The 20,744-nt window shown below is 44.9% G+C and overlaps 1 protein-coding gene across 1 annotated transcript in view; it reads left to right on the top strand.

Annotated features, from left to right (window-relative positions):
• The first annotated feature begins 1,253 nt into the window (after positions 1-1,253).
• Positions 1,254-20,744, top strand: part of BEND7 (BEN domain containing 7) — a 101,083-nt gene continuing 81,592 nt past the window's right edge. Inside the window, exons 1-2 of the mRNA XM_044280096.1 lie at positions 1,254-2,122; positions 2,256-2,320. Of these exons, the coding sequence (XP_044136031.1) occupies positions 2,260-2,320 (61 nt within the window). The 5' untranslated portion in view covers positions 1,254-2,122; positions 2,256-2,259. The remainder of the gene's footprint in view (positions 2,123-2,255; positions 2,321-20,744) is intronic.

Raw genomic sequence — 20,744 nt, 5'->3', positions numbered from 1 at the left:
GGCCCAAAGTAGCATGAAGGTAGCTGAGTCTAGGCATCACTGCCTTAATCACTGGATGAGAGCAATTGGACTGGCAATGCAGCAAAATAACAAAAAGATCTGAAATCCAGAACCCAGTTGGAAGGTCAAGGGTCACAGAATGCAAAGTTCCTCAAAAACATAATACATAAAATTTTAACCTGGAGACCACCATTATATATTAAACATACAGAGAGTCGCTGGAACACCCACTAAACTATTGTATCTGGAGCAGTCTGCAATATTTAATAACACAAGGCAGCATTCCATGGTTGAAAAGGATTATAGCCAGTTGACACATTGTCTATATGGATTCAGCTCACTTTGGATGTGTGTGCTGCCTTCCCGTCCTTGGGGCTGCAATCCAAAGCCCCTCTGGTTCCTGTAGCTACTTATAAGTATGCAAGCCAAATCATCTCTGGGACATATACTGTAGTAACGTGCAGACATGCAGTCCAGAGCACTTCTGTAACATATAGCTAGATGTAGGCATGCAGTCCAGAACATCTGCAGAACATCGAGTAACATAGAGGCATGCAATCTAAAGCACATCTGGAAAATAGAGCAATCTTTCTGGATCCTGATTGCTCAGCAGAGCGAGGGCACCAGAAATAAAACTGGCGCCTTTATACTGAGACTGGAAGTCTGGCCATGTGCAGTCAGATGGGTCTCTGTCACCTGAAAAATGGGTATTAAGCTGGCTGACATTAGCTGAACATACCTATATTAGTGCCATCTCACTGCCTGCTGCCGTTATTGAGAAAAACTAACTTTAATAATATGCTAATTAGCCTCTAGGTGCGAGGGGGGGGGGGGGTGCGTTGCTCCTAGAGGCTCCGTTCTCCCACCTCTGGCCACGCCCTGCTACACTAGATTGACAGGGGCAGGCATCGTTGGTCTCCTACCTCCGGCCCTGTCTGCCGTGTAAATCTCACGCCGTTCAGTATTCGGCGCAGGCGCAGTGAGAAAGCCAGCAGCCGCCGAGCGCCCTTCCCTCACTGCGCCTGCGCCGAATACTGAACGGCGTGAGATTTACACTGCAGACACGGCCGGCGGGAGGAGAGCAGCGCTGCCTGGCCCTGTCAATCTAGTGTAGCAGGGCGTGAAAAGAGGTGGGAGAACGGAGCCTCTCGGAGCAGGTGCAACGCTCATTTGCATACTATAAAAGTTAGTTTCTCTCTGTACCGGCGGCAGGCAGTGAGATGGCACTAATATAGTAATGTTCAGCTGATGTCAGCCAGCTTAATACCCATGTGTCAGGTGGCAGAGACCCTTTAATAAGCCCTAGCGCCTCTGCACACATTGTCGCTCTCCAGATCAGCCCTGGGAGCAGGAATCCTATGAAAGAGAAGAAAGAACAGATTAATAGCAGAAGCTTTAGAGGGCTATTACAGGGGTCTAATGAGGGCTCATTGTTTCTAAGTAGTTTTATTGTTTGCTAATGATGGCTCTTCTGTGGATTGTAGGGTAGGAGCACAATGAGGACTACTTCCCCGTGAGCACGTTTGTCAGGCTAGCCTATCCTAGCAGCCAGGTCACTGTTGCAGCAGACACACTGACAAAGCCAAGGAACGAGCACTCACTGCGCACGCGCCGCTCGGATTCCTCTCTCTCCTGCCTCTTTTTGAGGTGTCGCTTCTCCCCTTTCTACCTACGGTAGTACTGAGCCGGTGACGTCACGCCATACGTTGCGTTAATCCACCTTGCTGTAAGACTGAACTTGGCCAGCAGGTGGCAGGCTCCCTCCTCCGTCTCGAAGTCATTCTCTCCCCTGTTTATCATTGACCCTAAAAGAAAAAAAAAGGAGAAAGCAAAACAGAGAGAGAGAGAGAGAGAGAGAGAGAGCGAGAGCGAGAGCGAGAGCGGGCCCTGTCTGCGGCTCTCAGTCCTCCGGGGCTCTTCGTATGTCTCATTATTGGCGCCTCAGGACACTGTGTGATAAAGATCCGCGCCTGCTGGGAAGTCCCAGGGACTAGCATCTGATTTCCTTACATTTTCCTTTTGTACGTTCCTATTGGAAGCCTGGAAAAACTTTGCCTTCGCACACCAGTTGGCAGTCGCCTACCCCGCCGGAGCTGGTGCTTCCCCGTGGCACACTCTAGCGGTTAATTTCCTTATTTTCTTCTATTCTCCCCCTCCCCTTCCTTGTCAGCGTCTTAATCTGTCTGATCTTTTCCCTGTGCTTCTCCTTCTTCTCGTCACTGGCATTGCCTTCGTCAACATCACACTGACTGTAGAAGAATGGAGTTTTCCGAGCGGAGACGGAGCAGGAAATCCCAGAGCTACAAGCTGGTGAATGAGGGTAAGTAAGGAGCAGAGGGCTGGGCACAGGATGGTGACACCTGTCAGAGGTGACAGCATATACCGTGATACTGCCCAGAGCTTCTGCCAGCCCCTGGTGTGGGCACTGCTGGTGGCTGCCTGCTCGGGCCTCTGGTGGAGAAGCAGCCAGTGCCAGTTAGTTCTGGTGTCCGCAGGGAGACACAGTGACAGACAGGCTGATGAATTCAGAGGTCTGCAGAGGACAAAAGCTGTGGGGACCCCACAGAGAGGCGGACTTCATGACAGGATTTCTACACAACGACCCCTCCCTCCATTATATTCTGTGTGTCCACTTCTGTCTGTAACATGGAGACTGCTTAGAGGATAGACAGTCTGCACATATATATATATATAATTACCGTCTCCCATTGCTCCCAGACTGTGGGAGGTGGGGGTGGTCTGCCTGCAGAGTTCAGGGCAGGTGAAGAAGACGGTATATATAGGTATAAGCAGACGGTACACTATATACGGTCACTTGTTTTATGCCTCCGATTGTTCACATTGTCTGGAAGAGCTGCTGCCACTACAACTCCCAGAGAGACAGTCACCCAGCTTTTCCAGGCTCCTGAAACACAAGTTCTTCTAAGGCCCCATTCACATGGCGCTATTTTTGGTCAGCGTTTTGCATCAGTATTTGTCAGTCAGATGTGATCTTTGTGGTACGGTTTTTCTCTGTAGGTTCCATTGATGTAAAATACTGACCATGTGAAAGTGGCCTAATATATGTATTCCTGACTCCTTTGTTACGTGTCTCATCTGCCCCATTGGTATCTCCACCAGTCATTTTATTTTAGGGCATCTACTCTTTCTGCTGTTTTCCAGTTTATGTTGCCAACTAGTTACTGAATAGTACACTGAAGCTGGATGTACATGGGGAGATGGTTTAAAGGGGTTCTCCCATTACAACGACTAGAGTATAAGTGTATGGTGGGGGTCTGACCGCTGGGGTCTCCATCGATCACGAGAATGGGGACCTGTGTTCCTCCACTTGAATTAACTATATAGGCAGGGGCGGATTGGCCATAGACCTTACAGGGAAATTCCCCAGGGGGCCGCCTGAGCCCTCCTCACGGCCGGCCAGTGGAAGTTTTGGGGATGTATTTTGTGATGCACTGTGGTATCTGGCTGTGTTGGGGTGGAATAATGTGCCACAATGTGGCATTACTGGCCCTGCCTTCCATCAGTTTGGACCCAACTACAAAACGAGGCTACTTTTAACATTTTATCCAGGACCACTTTAAGTTCCCAGCCTGCCCCTGTATATAGGATGCCTGAGATAGCCGAGTACAAGCAACCCATAGAGTTTAATGAAGCAGCAGCGTGCATGCATGTTTTCCACATCATTCAAATGGGGGATACAGGCCCCCATTCTCACAATTGGCAGAGGCCCCAGTGGTTGATTAGAGACTTATCTCCTATCCTGTGGATAAGGGATACGTTGTTGTAATGGGACAGCACCCTTGACACCTCTAGTACAGAATAAAGCTAACTAGGGCTGGACAATTTTGGCAAAAAAATAATAATCTGATTATTTCAATTAATGGATGATTATCAATTACGGTATAATCTCGACTATAAATTAACAAAAAAAAAACATGTCCAGCTAACCTGGATACAGTCAGGGTTGCTACTTTCATAACCCCCAAAAAAGAGAACGTCACCCCCCCAAAAGGAAGACATCATACCCGGGACAGTGGGTGATGATGCTACAACACACAATGTAATCTAGATGGCAGCGTCAGCCAAATGACACTAGAAGTATATAAAATAAATCATTGCTTTACTCAGCATACTTGGCGCCTACTTGCAATATTTAACTACTTTCCTCGCTGCCTCCAAGAGTTGGCTATTGGACATTACAATAAGGAGATATGAGAGGAGAGAACTACAACTCCCAGCAATTCTGGGCTGTTATCAGGGGCGTAGCTAAAGGCTCATGGGCCCTGGTGCAAGAGTTCAGCTCGGGACCCCTTCCCTCAATGCCAGGGGCAGGGAAGCACATAGCCTTCGTGCTGCCTGAGGCAAACATTGATATGGCACCCTCCCCTCTCCCAATGCCAAATTCTTGACCTAACCCCTTCCCTCCAGCCAGAGGTGTAATTGCTGAACCAGTATGTACTTTCTATAATACTGGTGTCTTCTTATGTAGCACAAGGTTCTCTGGGCCTCCTCAGGCACCTGTACCCGGTAGCGAGGGAAAAGATTTAGAAGGAGAGAACTATAACTCCCAGCATGTCCGTGGTGTAATTATTTGATATTAGAGGACATTACAGGGAGGAGGTATAAGAGTAGAGGACTACAACTCCCAGCATGTCCAGGCAGGGGCAGACTGGGAACTTAAAGTGGCCCTGGAAAAATACCAAAAGTGGCCCCATTTTGTACATATTTGCTGGTGGATTATCCCACAGATTTCCACAGGATCCTCCAGCAATTTGAGGTATACGAGAACACCTTGACAGAACCCGCACTTCCTGAAATAAGATGGATCTCAATCCTTTGTTCTCCTGGAGACAAGCAGCCCCAGAGGTTTATGGTGGCTGCTGATCTCCCCCACTGAAGCCCCAACACGTGCGATTATTTGTACATATTCCTCTGCAGTATTAGAGTCTTCTCAGGAATTATACTAGTTAGGACTGGCAGAACACTAAGGCCCCTTTCACACGGGCGAGTATTCCGCGCGGATGCGATGCGTGAGTTGAACGCATTGCACCCACACTGAATCCCGACCCATTCATTTCTATGAGGGGTGTTCACATGAGCGGTTATTTTCACGCATCACTTATGCGTTGCGTGAAAATCGCAGCATGCTCCTCTTTGTGCGTTGCGGTGCGATAATCCACGCAACACAGGCCCCATAGAAGTGAATGGGGTTGTGTGAAAATCGCAAGCAAGTGCGGATGCGGTGCAATTTTCACGCACGGTTGCTAGGAGACGATCGGGATGGAGACCCGATCATTATTATTTTCCCTTATACAGAATGCATGAATACAGAATGCATAGTAAAATAGCGCTGGAGGGGTTAATTTTTTATTTTTTTATTTAACTCACCTTAGTCCACTTGTTCGCGTAGCCCGACAGCTCCTTCTGTCTCCTTTGCTGAACAGGACCTGGGGTGAGCATTAATTACATGAACAGGACCTGTGATGACGTCACTCCGGTCATCACATGATCCATCACCATGGTAAAAGATCATGTGACGGACCATGTGATGACCGGAGTGACGTCATCACAGGTCCTGTTCATGTAATTAATGCTCACCCCAGGTCCTGTTCAGCAAAGGAGACAGAAGGAGATGCCGGGCTACGCGAACAAGTGGACTAAGGTGAGTTAAATATAATTATTATTTTTTTTAACCCCTCCAGCGCTATTTGACTATGCATTCTGTATTCAGAATGCTATTATTTTCCCTTATAACCATGTTATAAGGGAAAATAATACAATCTACAGAACACCGATCCCAAGCCCGAACTTCTGTAAAGAAGTTCGGGTTTGGGTACCAAACATGCACGATTTTTCTCAAGTGCAAAACGCATGACAATGTTTTGCACTCGCGTAGAAAAATAACGGGTGTTCCCGCAACGCACCCGCACATTTTCCCGCAACGCCCGTGTGAAAGGGGCCTAAGGCCTCTTTCACACGGGTGTCGCGTGTGAGGGGCGGATAGGATGCGGGTGCGTCGCGGAAAAATCGTGCAAGTAGGTACGCAATTGCAGTATTGACTGCGATTGCGTTCGGATGTTTAGTTTTTATTGCACGGGTGCAATGCGTTTTGCGCGCGCGTGATAAAAAACTGACAGTGGTAGCCAGACCCGACCCCAGACTTCTTCACTGAATTTCTGGTTTGGGTTAGGTATTCTGTAGATTTTAATATTTTCCCTTATAACATGGTTATAGCATGGTTAATAGCATTCTTAAAAAAATAAATAAAATTAACTTACCTGTTCCAATTGATCGTGCAGCCGGCATCCTCGTCTTGCTTCTTCTTTCGGGACCTGCAAAAGGACTTTTGGTGACGTCATTGCGCTCACCACGTACTTTTGCAGGTCCTGAAAGAAGAAACAAGACGAGGATGCCGGCTGCGCGATCAATTGGAACAGGTAAGTAAAAAAATTTGTCATCCCTATTATCTCCTAGCAACCATGCGTGAAAATCGCACCGCATCCGCACTTGCTTGCGGATGCTATACGATTTTCACGCATCCCCATTCATTTATATGGGGCCTGCGTTACGTGAAAAACGCAGAATATAGAACATGCTGCGATTTTCCCGCAACGCACAAGTGATGCGTGAAAATCACCGCTCATCTGAACAACCTCATTGAAGTAAATGGGTCCAGATTCAGTGCGGGTGCAATGCGTTAAGCTCACGCATTGCACCCGCGCGGAATTCTCGCCCGTGTGAAAAGGGCCTTTTACACATGAGCGGTACCAAACTTGTTCAAGTTCTGTGAGTGAAAGCGTTCTCTCGTGCTTGTGAAGATCTGCATCACACTTCATCTCCTTGCCACCATCTGTGAACATGGACCATCCTTCTGTGTGGTTAATTTTTTAAATCACTGACAGATTGGCTTGAATGGGCAAGTCCTGCATGACAAATGTGACCAAATGCATGCCCTGAGACCCATTTATTTCTGTAGGGTCCTTTTTGCATGAATAATAACCTTTAGTGAGGAGAGACGCATTAACATGCGTTAACCCATTAACTTTAATGGGCCAGTTTTTACTTTGGGTTCTGTCCCTTGTAAACCTACGTGTGAATTTCTCCCGACAGGGGGAGCAGCCAATAGCAGGCTGCGACGGGGACGAGCCTCCCTAGCATCACCTGCGATGCTAGGGAGGTTCGATCTCGTCGCGGCCTGCTATTGGATTTCTGCAACCCCTATTAAGGTGAATGGAACTGATTTTCAGTCGCAAAATCTTCTGCCACAAAATCAGTCGCGTGTGAAGGCACCCCATTTGTGACCATGGCATCTGAGAGACTTGTGGTAGCCTCAAGCCCTCCAAGGCACAGCAATACATTCCTATGGAGCCCCATAGGCTGCAAAAGGAATTCATTGCAGTCTGTGAGAGAAGCAATCTGATGATCATATGTTCAAATTCCCTAGAGAATTTTAAAAAAGTAAAAAATAAATGTTAAAAAAATAAATAAAAAAAATCAAATCACACCCTTTCCTCATATTAAAAATAGATTAAAAAAAAAGAAAGAGCATAGGTATCACCATGTCCTAAAATGCTCGTACTATTAAAATATAAACATATTCATCCAGTATCGCGAACAGCATAATGGGAAAAATAATCTACTATAATTGTCCAATTCACCATTTTTACACCGCTTCACCTCCCAAAACAATTTAATAAAAAGTGATTAAAAAGTCATGCACACTCCAAAATAGTATCAATAAAAACTTATCGCCCCGCAAAAAAAACAGCTCTCACACAGTTCCATAGGTGTAACTATAAAAAAATGCTATGGGGATGCAAAGAAACATAATTCTTTTTTCAATGTTTTTATTTTTTTTAAGTATTAAAACAAAAGAAAAACTATACATGTGGTATCACTAATCATACTGACCCAAAGAATGAAGGTAACAGGTCAGGTTTAAGACTTAAGGAATGCCGTAAAAATGAAACCCATAAGGCCTCATGCACACGACCGTTGTTTTGGTCTGCATCCGAGCTGCAGTTTTTGCGGCTTGGATGCGGACCCATTCACTTCAATGGGGCCGCATCCGTTGGTCCGCAAAAAAAATATAACCTGTCCTATTCTTGTCCGCAAAACGGACAAGAATAGGCAGTTATATCAATGGCTGTCCGTGCCGTTTCGCAAATTGCGGAACACACACGGACGCCATCCGTGTTTTGCGGATCTGCAATTTGCGGACCACAAAACACACAACGGTCGTGTGCATGTAGCCTTAAACTGTGAAAGAATTGGTTAGTTCATTGCTGCCCGCATTTTGCGGGCCGCAGCACGACCACAGGGCGTACACGTTCGCGTGCAGGAGGCCTTAAGAAAAAGTATCTCAGAAAATCAGTTCCATTCATTTGAAAGGGTTGTTTTGGCAGCAATTGATGTCGCTTCCTGTTATAGCGATATTGGGGAAAAAATTGATACAAAAAAAATATCTTAAAAAATGCAATTCAAGCAGGGCAACAAAAATCAATGTATATCTATGGGGAAAATTCCAGACAAGGAGGGAAAAATGACACACCCAGAGCATGCAGCAACTTAAAAAAACACTGACTCAAAAAATTGCATTTGCAAAAAGATACCTGTTTATCCTGTCTTTTAAGGGACTCTTCTGTCAGAAAGGGGTATTTCTTAACTCAAAATTTATAGAAAACATTTTTAGATTTTTTTCAGCAGTACTATACTATTGAACATGAAATACAAAATATTATCCTTCTGTAGTAGTCAACAGAGAGATACAACTCCTAAATAAATAGAGAATCTATTGTCAGTTTACTGCTGCTGTGAGGGAAAGATGTTATCTGTTAGTATAATAGTAGATTATAGAATTAGGATGACAGTATGGCAGCTCTATTGTTCTTCTGATAGGCCTAGATAAAGATGTCCATAGAACAGCATTACACTTACACTCAGTTTAATGTGTGATGTTCTAATTCAGTCACTCATCCCTTTCCTTTTGTGGCTGCAGTAAATGGTCTAACTGAGAAAGTCAAGTGAGGGCTGTATTAGATTAAAAGATCAGGCAGACAATTGTCAGGAAGTAAGCATTCCTTCACAGCAATCGCCTGCTCGCTAGTGGAGGAGACTGCTGCTATTACATGCAGCAATCTCCTCCACAGTCTGGGGAGGAGCGATGCTAATGCCATCACTCGTCCCCATACTGATCACTGTTTGCTGGCAGCAGTTCGTGATTACACCGCATGATCTGCCGCCAGCAAACAATGATTTTTAAGCGTTGTAAAAAAATTGCGATTGCCCAATGAAAAAGCATTTGCTCGTTCATCAGGTAATCAGTGGCAGTATTACACTGCCAGATCATCGCTAACAAGCGTTACTATAAACACTCGTTAGCGATTATCTGCCTGTGTAATACCGGCTGTTTGGCTTTGTGTAATACCGGAAGTTAAAAGCCAGGACAGGAAGTAGAATACATGAAGTGACTTACAAAAATTATCTCCAGAAGACCATCAACCTGTTTTATAAAAAAAAATACATAGAATATTCACATACAGGCTGTTAATGTGTGATAAAAAAAATTGATGGAAATGTCCCTTTAATAACTTCCATGTTACATCTAGAGCTGGCGTTTTTGGCTAAAAACATTGCAAAATATGCCTACAATAAATGCACCAAAAACTGTGAAACTCCTCGAAAACACCAAGATTTATGTGTGACACCAGCCTCCTCCTGCCTACACACCTTTCACATTGTGGTGGTTACACATGATATACATGTCATGGGAGCAGGCCAATTCTAATGCAGCTAACGACAAATTACAATACTACTTACAAAGAAGGCGTTAATGATTTACTAAGTAAGTCACAGGTTTAGTGAACGATTGTTAGAAATAATTAATTTGAAACCCTTCCTTTAGCTGTTACTCTGGAGTGGCAGTCTGTCTTTTCTGATATCAGTTTCCTCAATGATGATTAGACTGTAAACTAGCAGAAGGATCTGGCTTCGCACGGGTATATTTCACCTATTTCATTTTATGTTTCTGTGTGTGGTTAAAAGATATCGACAGTATCCCCCATAAGGGCTCATGCACACGACCGTGTGCCCCCGTGGCCGTGTTGTGGCCCGCATACAGCGGGTCCGCAATACACGGGCACCGGCCATGTGCATTCTGCTTCACGGATAGCGGACCCATTCACTTTAATGGGTCCGCAATCACGGAGATGCGGTGCAGAAGCACGGATCGGGACCCCACGGAAGCACTGCAGAGTGCTTTTGTGGTGTTTCTGGCCGTGCCTTCGCACCGCAAAAAAGTAGTGCATGCACTACTTTTTTGCGGATCGGACTGTCGGATGCGGATCGCAGACCCCATTCAAGTGAATTTGCGGTCGCAGAACGGGCACGGAGGCCTTACGTTTGTGGGCATGAACCCTAACAGTGACCTCTACAGCATCCCCATTGTCTGCTGAGCTGTGTATCTAATCCTATTCTGTGTGATACTGTCTGCTGAGCTATGTGTCTAATCATATCATGTGTGATACTGTCTGCTTAGCTGTGTATCTAATCCTATCCTGTGTGATACTGTGTGCTGAGCTGTGTATCTAATCTTATGTTGTGTGATGCTGTGTGCTGAGCTGTGTATCTAATCCTATGTTGTGTGATACTGTCTGCTGAGCTGTATATCTAATCCTAGCCTGTGTGATACTGTCTGCTGAGCTGTGTATCTAATCCTATCCTTTGTGATACTGTCTGCTGAGCTGTGTATCTTATATCCTATCCTGTGTGATACTGCCTGCTGAGCTATGTATCTAATCCTGTGTGATACTGTCTGCTGAGCTATGTATCTAATCCTATCATGTGTGATACTGTCTGCTGAGCTGTGAATCTAATCCTATCCTGTGTGATTCTGTCTGCTGAGCTGTGTATCTAATCCTATCCTGTGTGATACTGTCTGCTGAGCTGTGTATCTAATCCTATCCTTTGTGATACTGTCTGCTGAGCGATGTATCTAATATCCTATCCTGTGTGATACTGCCTGCTGAGCTGTGTATCTAATCCTGCCATGTGTGATACTGTCTGCTGAGCTGTGAATCTAATCCTATCCTGTGTGATGCTGTCTGCTGAGCTGTGTATCTAATCCTATCCTGTGTGATACTGTCTGCTGAGCTGTGTATCTAATCTAATGTTGTGTGATACTGTCTGCTGAGCTGTGTATCTAATATCCTATCCTGTGTGATACTGCCTGCTGAGCTATGTATTTAATCCTGCCATGTGTGATACTGTCTGCTGAGCTGTGTATCTAATCCTATCATGTGTGATACTGTCTGCTGAGCTGTGAATCTAATCCTATCATGTGTGATACTGTATGCTGTGTATCTGTCTATTGTGTGATACTGTCTGCTGAGCTGTGCATGTCGTCGTGTAGCCCTAGCCTAAAGCTGACTTACAGCAGTAAAGAAAAATGGCTGGGTTGTTATGGAAACCTGGAGTAAAACTGTGTGTATGTGGAGACTAAAAGCCTGCGAGCTTCTATTGGCTGATAAGGGACATGTGACCGTGTGCATGGCAGTTGGGGGGCATGTATTGGCTAATGCAGGTAATTTTGGGGAAATATCTCAGGAACAGTATGTCCTAGAGAGCTGAGACCCGGTCTAAAACCTTCCAAGACACCTGATGTACCTTAGTGCCAAATTTGATAAAGATCGGTCTGGTCGTTTGGTCGCGCTTAAAGAACAGACAGACAGAAACTTATTTATATATATATGAGACTAGCAGAAGGACCCGGCTTTGCACGGGTATATTCCATCTATTTAATTTAATGTTTCATGTGTTGTTAAAAGATATTGACAGTATCCCCCATAACAGTGACCTCTACAGCACCCCACCCCTTTAAAAGTGAACGCCATAGTTCCCCACCCCTTAACAGTGACTCCCCCACAGTGCCCCGCCACTTTAAAATTGGACCTCCACAGCAGCACATCCACTTAACTTTGACCTTCACAGCAGCCCGCCCCTTTAATAGTGAGTTTCACAGCACCCTACTCCCTTGACAGTGACCTCACGGGCCTACCCCCTTAACAGTGACCCCCACAGTATCCTGCTGCCTTAACAGTGACCTTCACAGCAGTTGCCCCTTTAATAGTAGCCCCTGCCCCCTTAACAGTGACCTCCACAGTGTCTGCCCCATTTAACAGTGACCTACACAACGCCCTGCCTCTTTAACAGTAACATCCACAGCGCCCGCTTCTTTAACAGTGACATCTGCAGCTCACGCCTCTTTAACAGTGACCTCCACAGTGCCCACCCTTTAATAGTGGCCCCTGCCCCCTTAAAAGTGACCTCCACAGTGTCCACCCCATTTAACAGTGACCTCCACAGCACTCTGCCTCTTTAACAGTAACATCCACAGCGCCAGCACATTTAACAGTGACCTCCACAGCTCCCTGCCCCCTTATTGCTAGGGCTACACGACGACATGTGTCGTGCGTCATTTTGTCTCAATTTTTATAATGATAGGCTATGGTGTCGCACTGCGACATGTGACATGCTGCGACTGCGACATGACAGTTGCAAAAAATCCATCAAAGATGGATGCATGTAGTAACTTATTGTCGTCCTATAGCCCTAGCCTAAAGCTGACCTACAGCAGTGAAGAAAAATGGCTGGGTTGTTATGGAAACCTGGAGTAAAACCGTGTGTATGGGAGTTGGGATTTGAAGAGAAAGACTTGAAGGCTTGTATTGGCAGGGGATTTTTGGGGAATATCTCAGGAACTGTGCATCCTAGAGAGCTGAGACCCGGTCTAAAACCTTCCCGGACACCTGATGTACCTGTGTGCCAAATTTGGTGAAGATCGGTTCAGTTGTTTGGTCGCGCATAAAGAACAGGCAGACGTCCAGACTGACAGAAACTCATTTTTATACATATATAAGAGATGAAACTTGGATTTATAGTAAAAGGAAGTAAAGTTTCCACTTGTAAAATCATATGTGGAAGAATGATGCTCACTGGAGAATTATGGGCGGACACCACCCATCTGTGCCAGTGAGATAAGTAGCAATCTAGATGCACCTGATGTATGTGATACTGTACTTTTTGAATATTTTCAAAATTGAATATGAATTTAATGAAACATCCGAAGTTAATTCGCATAAAACTTTTTTTCTATACTGTACGGAGCGAGCACTCCGTATAGTATTAGAATGTATTAGCTCCGATGAGCCGAAGTGGTACCTTGGAACCGAATCCGAGTTCTGGAAATGTTTTTTTTTAGTAAAAATCTATTTCTGAAGTTATTATGCGAAGTCTCACAAGACTTCGCAAAGTAATAACCTCGGCTCATCGGAGCCAATACATTCTAATACTGTATGGAGCGCTCTCTCTGCACAGCTCCATTGAAGTGAATGGGTCCGGATTCAGTGCGGGTGCAATGCGTTCACCTCACGCTAGGCCTGCACAATATATCGCCAAAGCAATCGCAATAAATCGCCATATCGCAATCGCCAATTGGCCCAAAAAAGCTGCAATTGTATTATCATATTTTTCGCTTTATAAGACAAACTTTTTCCCCCCCAAAAGTGGGGGGAAAATGGCAGTGCGTCTTATAAAGCGATGGTTGACTTTTTACGTGGCTGACACGGATGCATCGCCGGCCTCTATGTTGCACAGCGCGGCCGGCGATGCATCAGTTACAGTGCGGGGAGGGAGGAGGGTCTGGAGGCAAGTCGTTATTTTAATGAACAAATGTTCTTCTATTTATTCTATTTATCTGTGCAGTGCTATTAAGAAAATGTTATTTAATTTAGTAAAAGATGTTTTATTTTGAAAAACAGTGTGCATTTCAGTTCTTGAGTTAAGCATAACTACATTTCAGCATTATCAGTAATTTCTGTGTGCTTTTGCCTTCAAAATCCAAGCAAATAGACCTCTAGCACAATTCCCTTAAAATATTGCATATCGTTATCGCAATTTTTATGGCCCTAATCGCAATCGCACAAAATTCCCATATCGTGCAGCCCTACCTCACGCATTACCCCCGCGTGGAAACTTGCCCGTGTGAAAGGGGCCTAAAAGGAAGTGAATCACGCCCTATTATGGCATATAGGTGTCCTAGAGGGATGTCACATGTGAATGGGTGCTGTTTCTGTCCGCAGAAGGGACATATTTAAATAGGTGCTATTTGGCCTCCTTCACCTTGAGTTTCAGGAGCCAAGTCTGGAACAGTCAGCTTATTGGGCTTGGGGAGGAGGGAATTCTTAAGATGGAATTTTCCAGATCCCTTTAAACAGTACCCCTCAAAAAAAAGGTGTGCCAAGCAACTTATTTGGCCTAAACTGGCCATACTCAATAGATGTATGTCTGCCACTCCCACCAATTTTATCAGAATCGGCTGACCATCTATAGCAGTGATGGCGAACCTATGGCACGGGTGCCAGAGGCGGCACTCGGAGCCCTCTCTGTGGGTACCCACGCCCTGGAAAAAGTCTATGGTGTACCGATATGCCTTAGACTTTTCCAGCCCTTCATCAGCGCAGGGCGCAGTATGAACAGCACAGGCAGCGCACTGAATGTAGGCAGGCTATTATGGCTACATGATAAAGTACATGGAGGATATACTATATTTGTATTCAGGTTAAATTGCTGTGTTTGCACTTTGAGGTTTTGTGTTGCAGTTTGGGCACTCGGTCTGTAAAAGGTTTGCCACTACTGATCTATAGTGTATGGGGACCTCCGGATTCTCTGTAGATGTCAGGAGAGAAGGGTCATGCATGTTGGAATTCAACATCCCTGATTTTCTTGTTTTCCCCTCTGCCATTCCCCTCTCCAAGCCGTGCAGACCATGCATGTGTTTGGGGGATCGATAGTTATCTTATGGTCACCTTTGGATTGTTATAAGTTCTGGTTTTCTAGAAAATGTGTAACCTTTGGGGCATCAATTTCTAGCCACGTTTTAATCTTAAATAAGCAACATTATAAACAGGAGAAAGTTTTAAAAAATAGTATTGCCACCTGGAAAATATTCACTTGAGTGGATTGTTTTGTGCTTGCTTATTGGTGAACCCGCATACTGACATTACATGATATGATTGTGGTTGTAATACCCTGCATTATTTTCTGGATTCTAGCTCACTGGAATAATCAAAGTGCGGTAAATGTCTGCTATAAGAAGCACATGTTTTGTCCTTCTTGATACTTTAATATTTTCAGAGACTTAAAGGGAACCTGTCACCGGGATTTTGTGTATAGAGCTGAGGACATGGGTTGCTAGATGGCCGCTAACACATCCGCAGTACCCAGTCCCCGTAGCTCTGTGTGCTTTTATTGTGAAAAAAAACAACAATTTTATACATATTCAATTTAACATAAAAAGAGTTATATCTTGCTTGTATGACCAAAGAAGAGTCATATTTTCAAGCTCTGACTCTCAGGTTAATTTGCATATGTATCAAATCGGTTTTTATACACAATAAAAGCACAAAGAGCTATGGGAACTGGGTATTGCGGATGTGCTAGCGGCCATCTAGCAACCCATGTCCTCAGCTCTATACACAAAATCCCGGTGACAGGTTCCCTTTAAAGGCTATGTACACCTTTGGAGATAATTTTTGTTTAGGATTGCATTTTACTCATTTTTGGCTAAAAATCATATATTCAATTGGTCTTTATTAAAATATTGAGCCGTTGTGTCACAATGGGTTAACTGTTTTTCTAGCTGTGTGACTGGTACTTTCACTTTCACTTGTACTGGTCATCTAAACTACCTTATCTCTAAACTAGTAATAGGCCATAAACACTTATTAAAGCCACATTCTTATCAGTAAGATAAGAACTGATCTATAATGAGTGTTTATAAGGTCATAGAGCAGGGATAAGAAGTCTTCTCCTGATCTGACAGAAAATACAGAAAATCCTAACGGTGCAACTAGAGCATCTCATCTCTGTACAGAAAAAAGGATGCCATATTGTTAACAAAGACCAATTGAAAAATTAATTTTTAGCTCAAAATAAGTACAATGCAATAATAAAAAAATTGCCCCTAAAAGTCTACATAGCCATTAGGGATGAGCGAACTTCATATTTTGAACTTCGGGTTGGGGTATATGCTGAATTGCATTATGGATTCTGTTACCGCAGACGATAACGCAATTCCATGACGGAAGGCATTCCGTTATTTAATCCTTAATAATAGAGGTCTATGGCCAGCATAACGGATCTGTCTGGTTTTCGTTATGCTGAAGTCCTCTCCTGTATAACGGAAACCGGACGGATCCATTATGCAGGCCATAGACTTCTATTATGACGGAATGCCTCTAAAGGCATTCCATTATGCATTCCGTCATGGAATTGCGTTATGGTCCGTGGTACCGGAATCCATAACGCAATTCAGCATATACCCCAACCCGAACACAAACTCAAACTTCAAAATATGAAGTTCGCTCATCCCTAATAGCCATTAAACAAAACTGGTCAGGGTATGCATTTAGGGGTTACTACAGAATGACTGCATATGTTTGATGAAAACTTCCAAGGGGACCTATGAGCCTTTGTAGAATTTAGATATCATATACTTTCTACGGATCCGTACTCCTCATGTTGGAAAAACCGATTGGAAGTGATGAAACCTGAAGGTGTTGAGCACTCTGAGAAGTGCTGCTGAACCTTCATGGTTTCTGCAACGGTTTAGCTACACTTTACGTTTGACACTTCTGTCCTTACAGTTATGTCCCATGCTGCCATCTGTTTTTGTTTAGTGATGAGTGAACTTGTGTTTTCAAGTTCGGCATTCAAGGATCGGGTTCAGGTTATCTAAGAATTCCTTTATAGGTTCTGCTACCACGGACCATAAGTTATGGTCCATGGTAGCGGAATCCTTAACAGAATTCTTAGATAACCCGAAGTTTGCTCATCCCTATTTTTGTTGCTATTAAAACTCAAATAGGAGGAGAAGCTTGCTACGTCCCTTTGTAGTGATGCTATTATCGAGCATCCCTAGCATACTGCAATTTACCCTGTTTTCAAATTTAAAGGGTACGCATCACCATAAAAATGCTAATCAACCTATGGACATGATGTTATATATACAGGAGGAGCAGAGCAGATTCATATATTGTTTTATGGGAAAAGATTCAGTTATACTTGAAATCTATTGATTGAAATCTCTGCTCTTTCTATGTTTAGGAGTCCAGTGGGTGGTCCTATGCAGTGACTTACCGCTATGTCTGTATAAGCATGCATACAGAGAAAACTGTCAATCACTGAATAGGATCACCCACTGGACACCTAATCATAGAAAGGGCAGAGATTTAAATTACTAAATTGCAAGTTATACCAATTTGTAGATGTATACTCCATTTAGGCAGGTAATATACATTTTTAACAGATTGGCATATTGCATTCTGTCCCCTTTCTTTTTTATTTCTCTTATTGCATCAGCACTCCTCCCATTCTACCAAGGTGTTTTTCATTAGCAGGAGACTGCATAAGGGTTAATGAACTCATACCCAGTCTCAGTTTGGGTTTCTGAAACCATGATGCAGTACTGCATGGTGGATGTCGCTGTTGTGATGCTGTGCATTGGTGGGGCCCAGTGCCAAGGGGACTTGGCCTGATAGCTGGGCTGATGGGTCTCACTGCCTGTGGCTGCTGTGGTGCATTGGTGGTGACCCCCATGTGGTGCTGCGCTAAATTAGAGCAGCAACCCACTCAAAAGAGGCCACCTTGATGTAGTGAGTGGGCCTCAAAACATATATGAAATGCCTCAATGGAGATGTTCATAAATTATGCTGAGAAGCAATAGATCAATGCATGGCATATGGATGTGCGATCCATGGGGGTAATTTATGATGGGTGATATGACAGTGTTGGTTGTAGAAAAAGTTGCAAGACCCCGTTTTGTGACTTTTAACGCCCATGCCACAGTATTTTGTTGAACTGCCATTTTTGCGAGGTGGCGAGGGAGTGACGCGGCTGGAACATCGAGTACGACACATTTATTAGCGTTTACAGACATAAATATGGATTGAAAAGTACTCCAGTCAGGGGCTGGAGTAGCTTTTACCCCAGGCCCACAGACCGCCGGTGGTGCGCCTAATTTATAATAAGGCCTGAGCCTCGTGATAAATTAGGCGCTTTCTCTGCCAGTGCAGTTTGGAAAGAAAAGCCAAGGTAAAACACCGCTCTATGTAAATTACCCCCCCATATATTTTTTTCTTAACAGATTGGCCTAAAATACAAGTTAGGGCTCATTCACATGATCGAAACCTGTTTTGCGGTCCGCAAATTGCAGATATGCAAAACACGGATACTGGGCAAGAGCCTCCTTTTTTTTTTTTTTTTACTCCTTGTGGGGATTTGCTCTAGTAGGATAAGAGGGAAAATACAAGTTCGTAATTCAAACTTCAGTGTTTATTCACACATGATTACAATAATAAAACAAAAGTCACCTTGGTGGCAGTTCTGCCTCAGAGAGTTCAATTACAGGCTTTAGACGGCCTGTTCCCCTGACACACGGGTCTTCGCTCTCCAGCCCAGCACAGGCCTCAGATCCCAGCACACAGACCTCCTGAGCTCCACTGTCAGCCGGAGGTAATCCTCTCCACTTGGCAATTCTGGCTGCTTTTTATGCCTGGCAAAACCCGGCCTGGAACGTGGGGAGTAGTCACCCACCCAGCACTTTGACTACTCCCAGTAAGAGTCGTCCCGGATCAACTATTACAGCCATGCTAAGTACCAAGGTGCCAAACGGCAACTGCTGCTGACACATAAAAAAATGGCTCTTACTCCACCGAGGAACCTCGGTGACACGTACCTATCAACCTCGATGATTCCTTGTACATTCTTACATCCTTCACAAATGTCATACGATTGTCCACAGACAAGAATAGGACATATTCTTTATTTTTTTGGATGCAGACAGCACATGGTGTCCGCATCTTTTGCGGTCCCATTGAAAGGAGCGGGTCCGAATCTAATTCGCAAAAAATGCGGATCAGATGCGGACAAAAAATAATTTTGTGTGCATGAGCCCTTACACTGAATCTTTTCCCATAAAAGTATATATCAACCTGCTCAGCTCATTCTGCTCTATAACATGCTGACAGCAAATCAGACTCCATGTTAAATTTCACAGGTTCCCTTTAAAAAGCTCCCTGTATTAAGTATGATGGATACTCATAGATGCCTGTCTCTACAGTAATGGATTTGGGTGGGGGGTGGTTGTAACATTGTGAGGGAGTGAGATTGAATGCCAGTCTGACAACAACTATGTCTCGTTCACAATTCCATGTCCGTGATGACATCTGTGACAAGACGGTCAGTGTTTCATCTTTGAAGATGGGTCTGTGTTTGGTCTGTTTGTCCTTTATTTGCCCGCAGTGTTTTATCCTTATTTAATGTGCACTGCTAGGCTGAAAATTGGTTTCCAGAGAATTTCCTACCAGTGATCAGTGAAAAACCACTGATAGAAGACGGATGCTACCTGAGTTCTGTCAAGGGTTTTTGGCAGACCCATACACTTCAATGGGTGTGTTTGAACTGTACAGTGCATGTCTCCATTGGTCAGCGGAAAAGTGTGAACAATAAACGTATCCGTGTGCTGTCCAGGGAGAAAACGGACAGCACGTGTCAATGATTTACTGAGGGTTTTTACATGGCCCAATTCTAGGCCTTAACCCCTTAAGGACACAGGGCGTACATGTACGCCCTGTGCATTTTCAATCACCGCCGCGCGGCCGGCGGCGATCGGAACCCCGTGCCTGCTCAAATCATTGAGCAGGCACTTGGGGCAAATGCGTCGGGGGGTCCGGTGACCCCCCCATGTATGCGATCGCAAAAAACCGCAGGTCAATTCAGACCTGCGGTTTTCTGCGTTTCCGGGTTATTCGGGTCTCTGAAGACCCGATAACCCGGAACAGGATGGTGATGGTGGTGTGATTTCACTCCACCAATCACCATCCAGCGATCCTGAGTGGTGATGGTGACATCACCACTCAGGATCGCTTTCTGATTGGTCAGGGGGCGGTGCGGCGGCAGATTCAAAAGAGGCAGGCGCCCCTCTCCTCCTCCTTTTGTGTTCCAGCGCCGGAGGAGAGAGGAGCTGCCTGCTTGTGTCCACCATCGCTGCCAGCACCCCTGATCTGTGCCCCCAGGACCCGATCTGTGCCCCAGCACCCCATCAGGTACATAGGGACAGCTAGGGAAAGTTTGGGATAGGCAGGGAAAAAAAAGGGAAAGTTAGTTTTTTTTTACTTTTTATTGCATCACCCTAGTTAGGGTGTCTGGGGTCCACAGCACAGCTGTGTGACCCTAGACCCCCCAGGGGTGCTGCCACTTGCCCCCCTCCCCCTGCCACTTGCCCCCCCCCCCCACCTTTTTTGGGGTGCTTTTTTTTTTTTTTTTTTGAGTTCGCTGACTGTGACCGGCACTTAGCGTCCGGCCACTGTAAGCGCATCGCACACCCCACCGCTGATCAACTTCGGACGGTTGATCAGCAGTTTTGAATTTTTTTTCCTCACTTTTTTGCCCTTTTTTTAGTTAGTTTTATTTATTTTTTTCTGTTAGTTTTAGGGTGAGTTCGTGAACACCCGTGCCCCCTCACACACGCACACCAAATAAAGAGTTACACACACGCACATATACACGCAGACACACACTCCCCTATGGCCCGCCGGACGTTCTCGGCCGAGGAGGCATACGCCCAGCTTGCCTCCGAGTCCGAGAGTCCCAGTGAGGATGAGGATGACCCCACATTCCTGTTGTCA

This window comes from Bufo gargarizans, chromosome 2 (genome assembly GCF_014858855.1).
Source record: "Bufo gargarizans isolate SCDJY-AF-19 chromosome 2, ASM1485885v1, whole genome shotgun sequence".
Taxonomy (NCBI): domain Eukaryota; kingdom Metazoa; phylum Chordata; class Amphibia; order Anura; family Bufonidae; genus Bufo; species Bufo gargarizans.
This window is presented reverse-complemented; position numbering and strand designations above follow the sequence as displayed.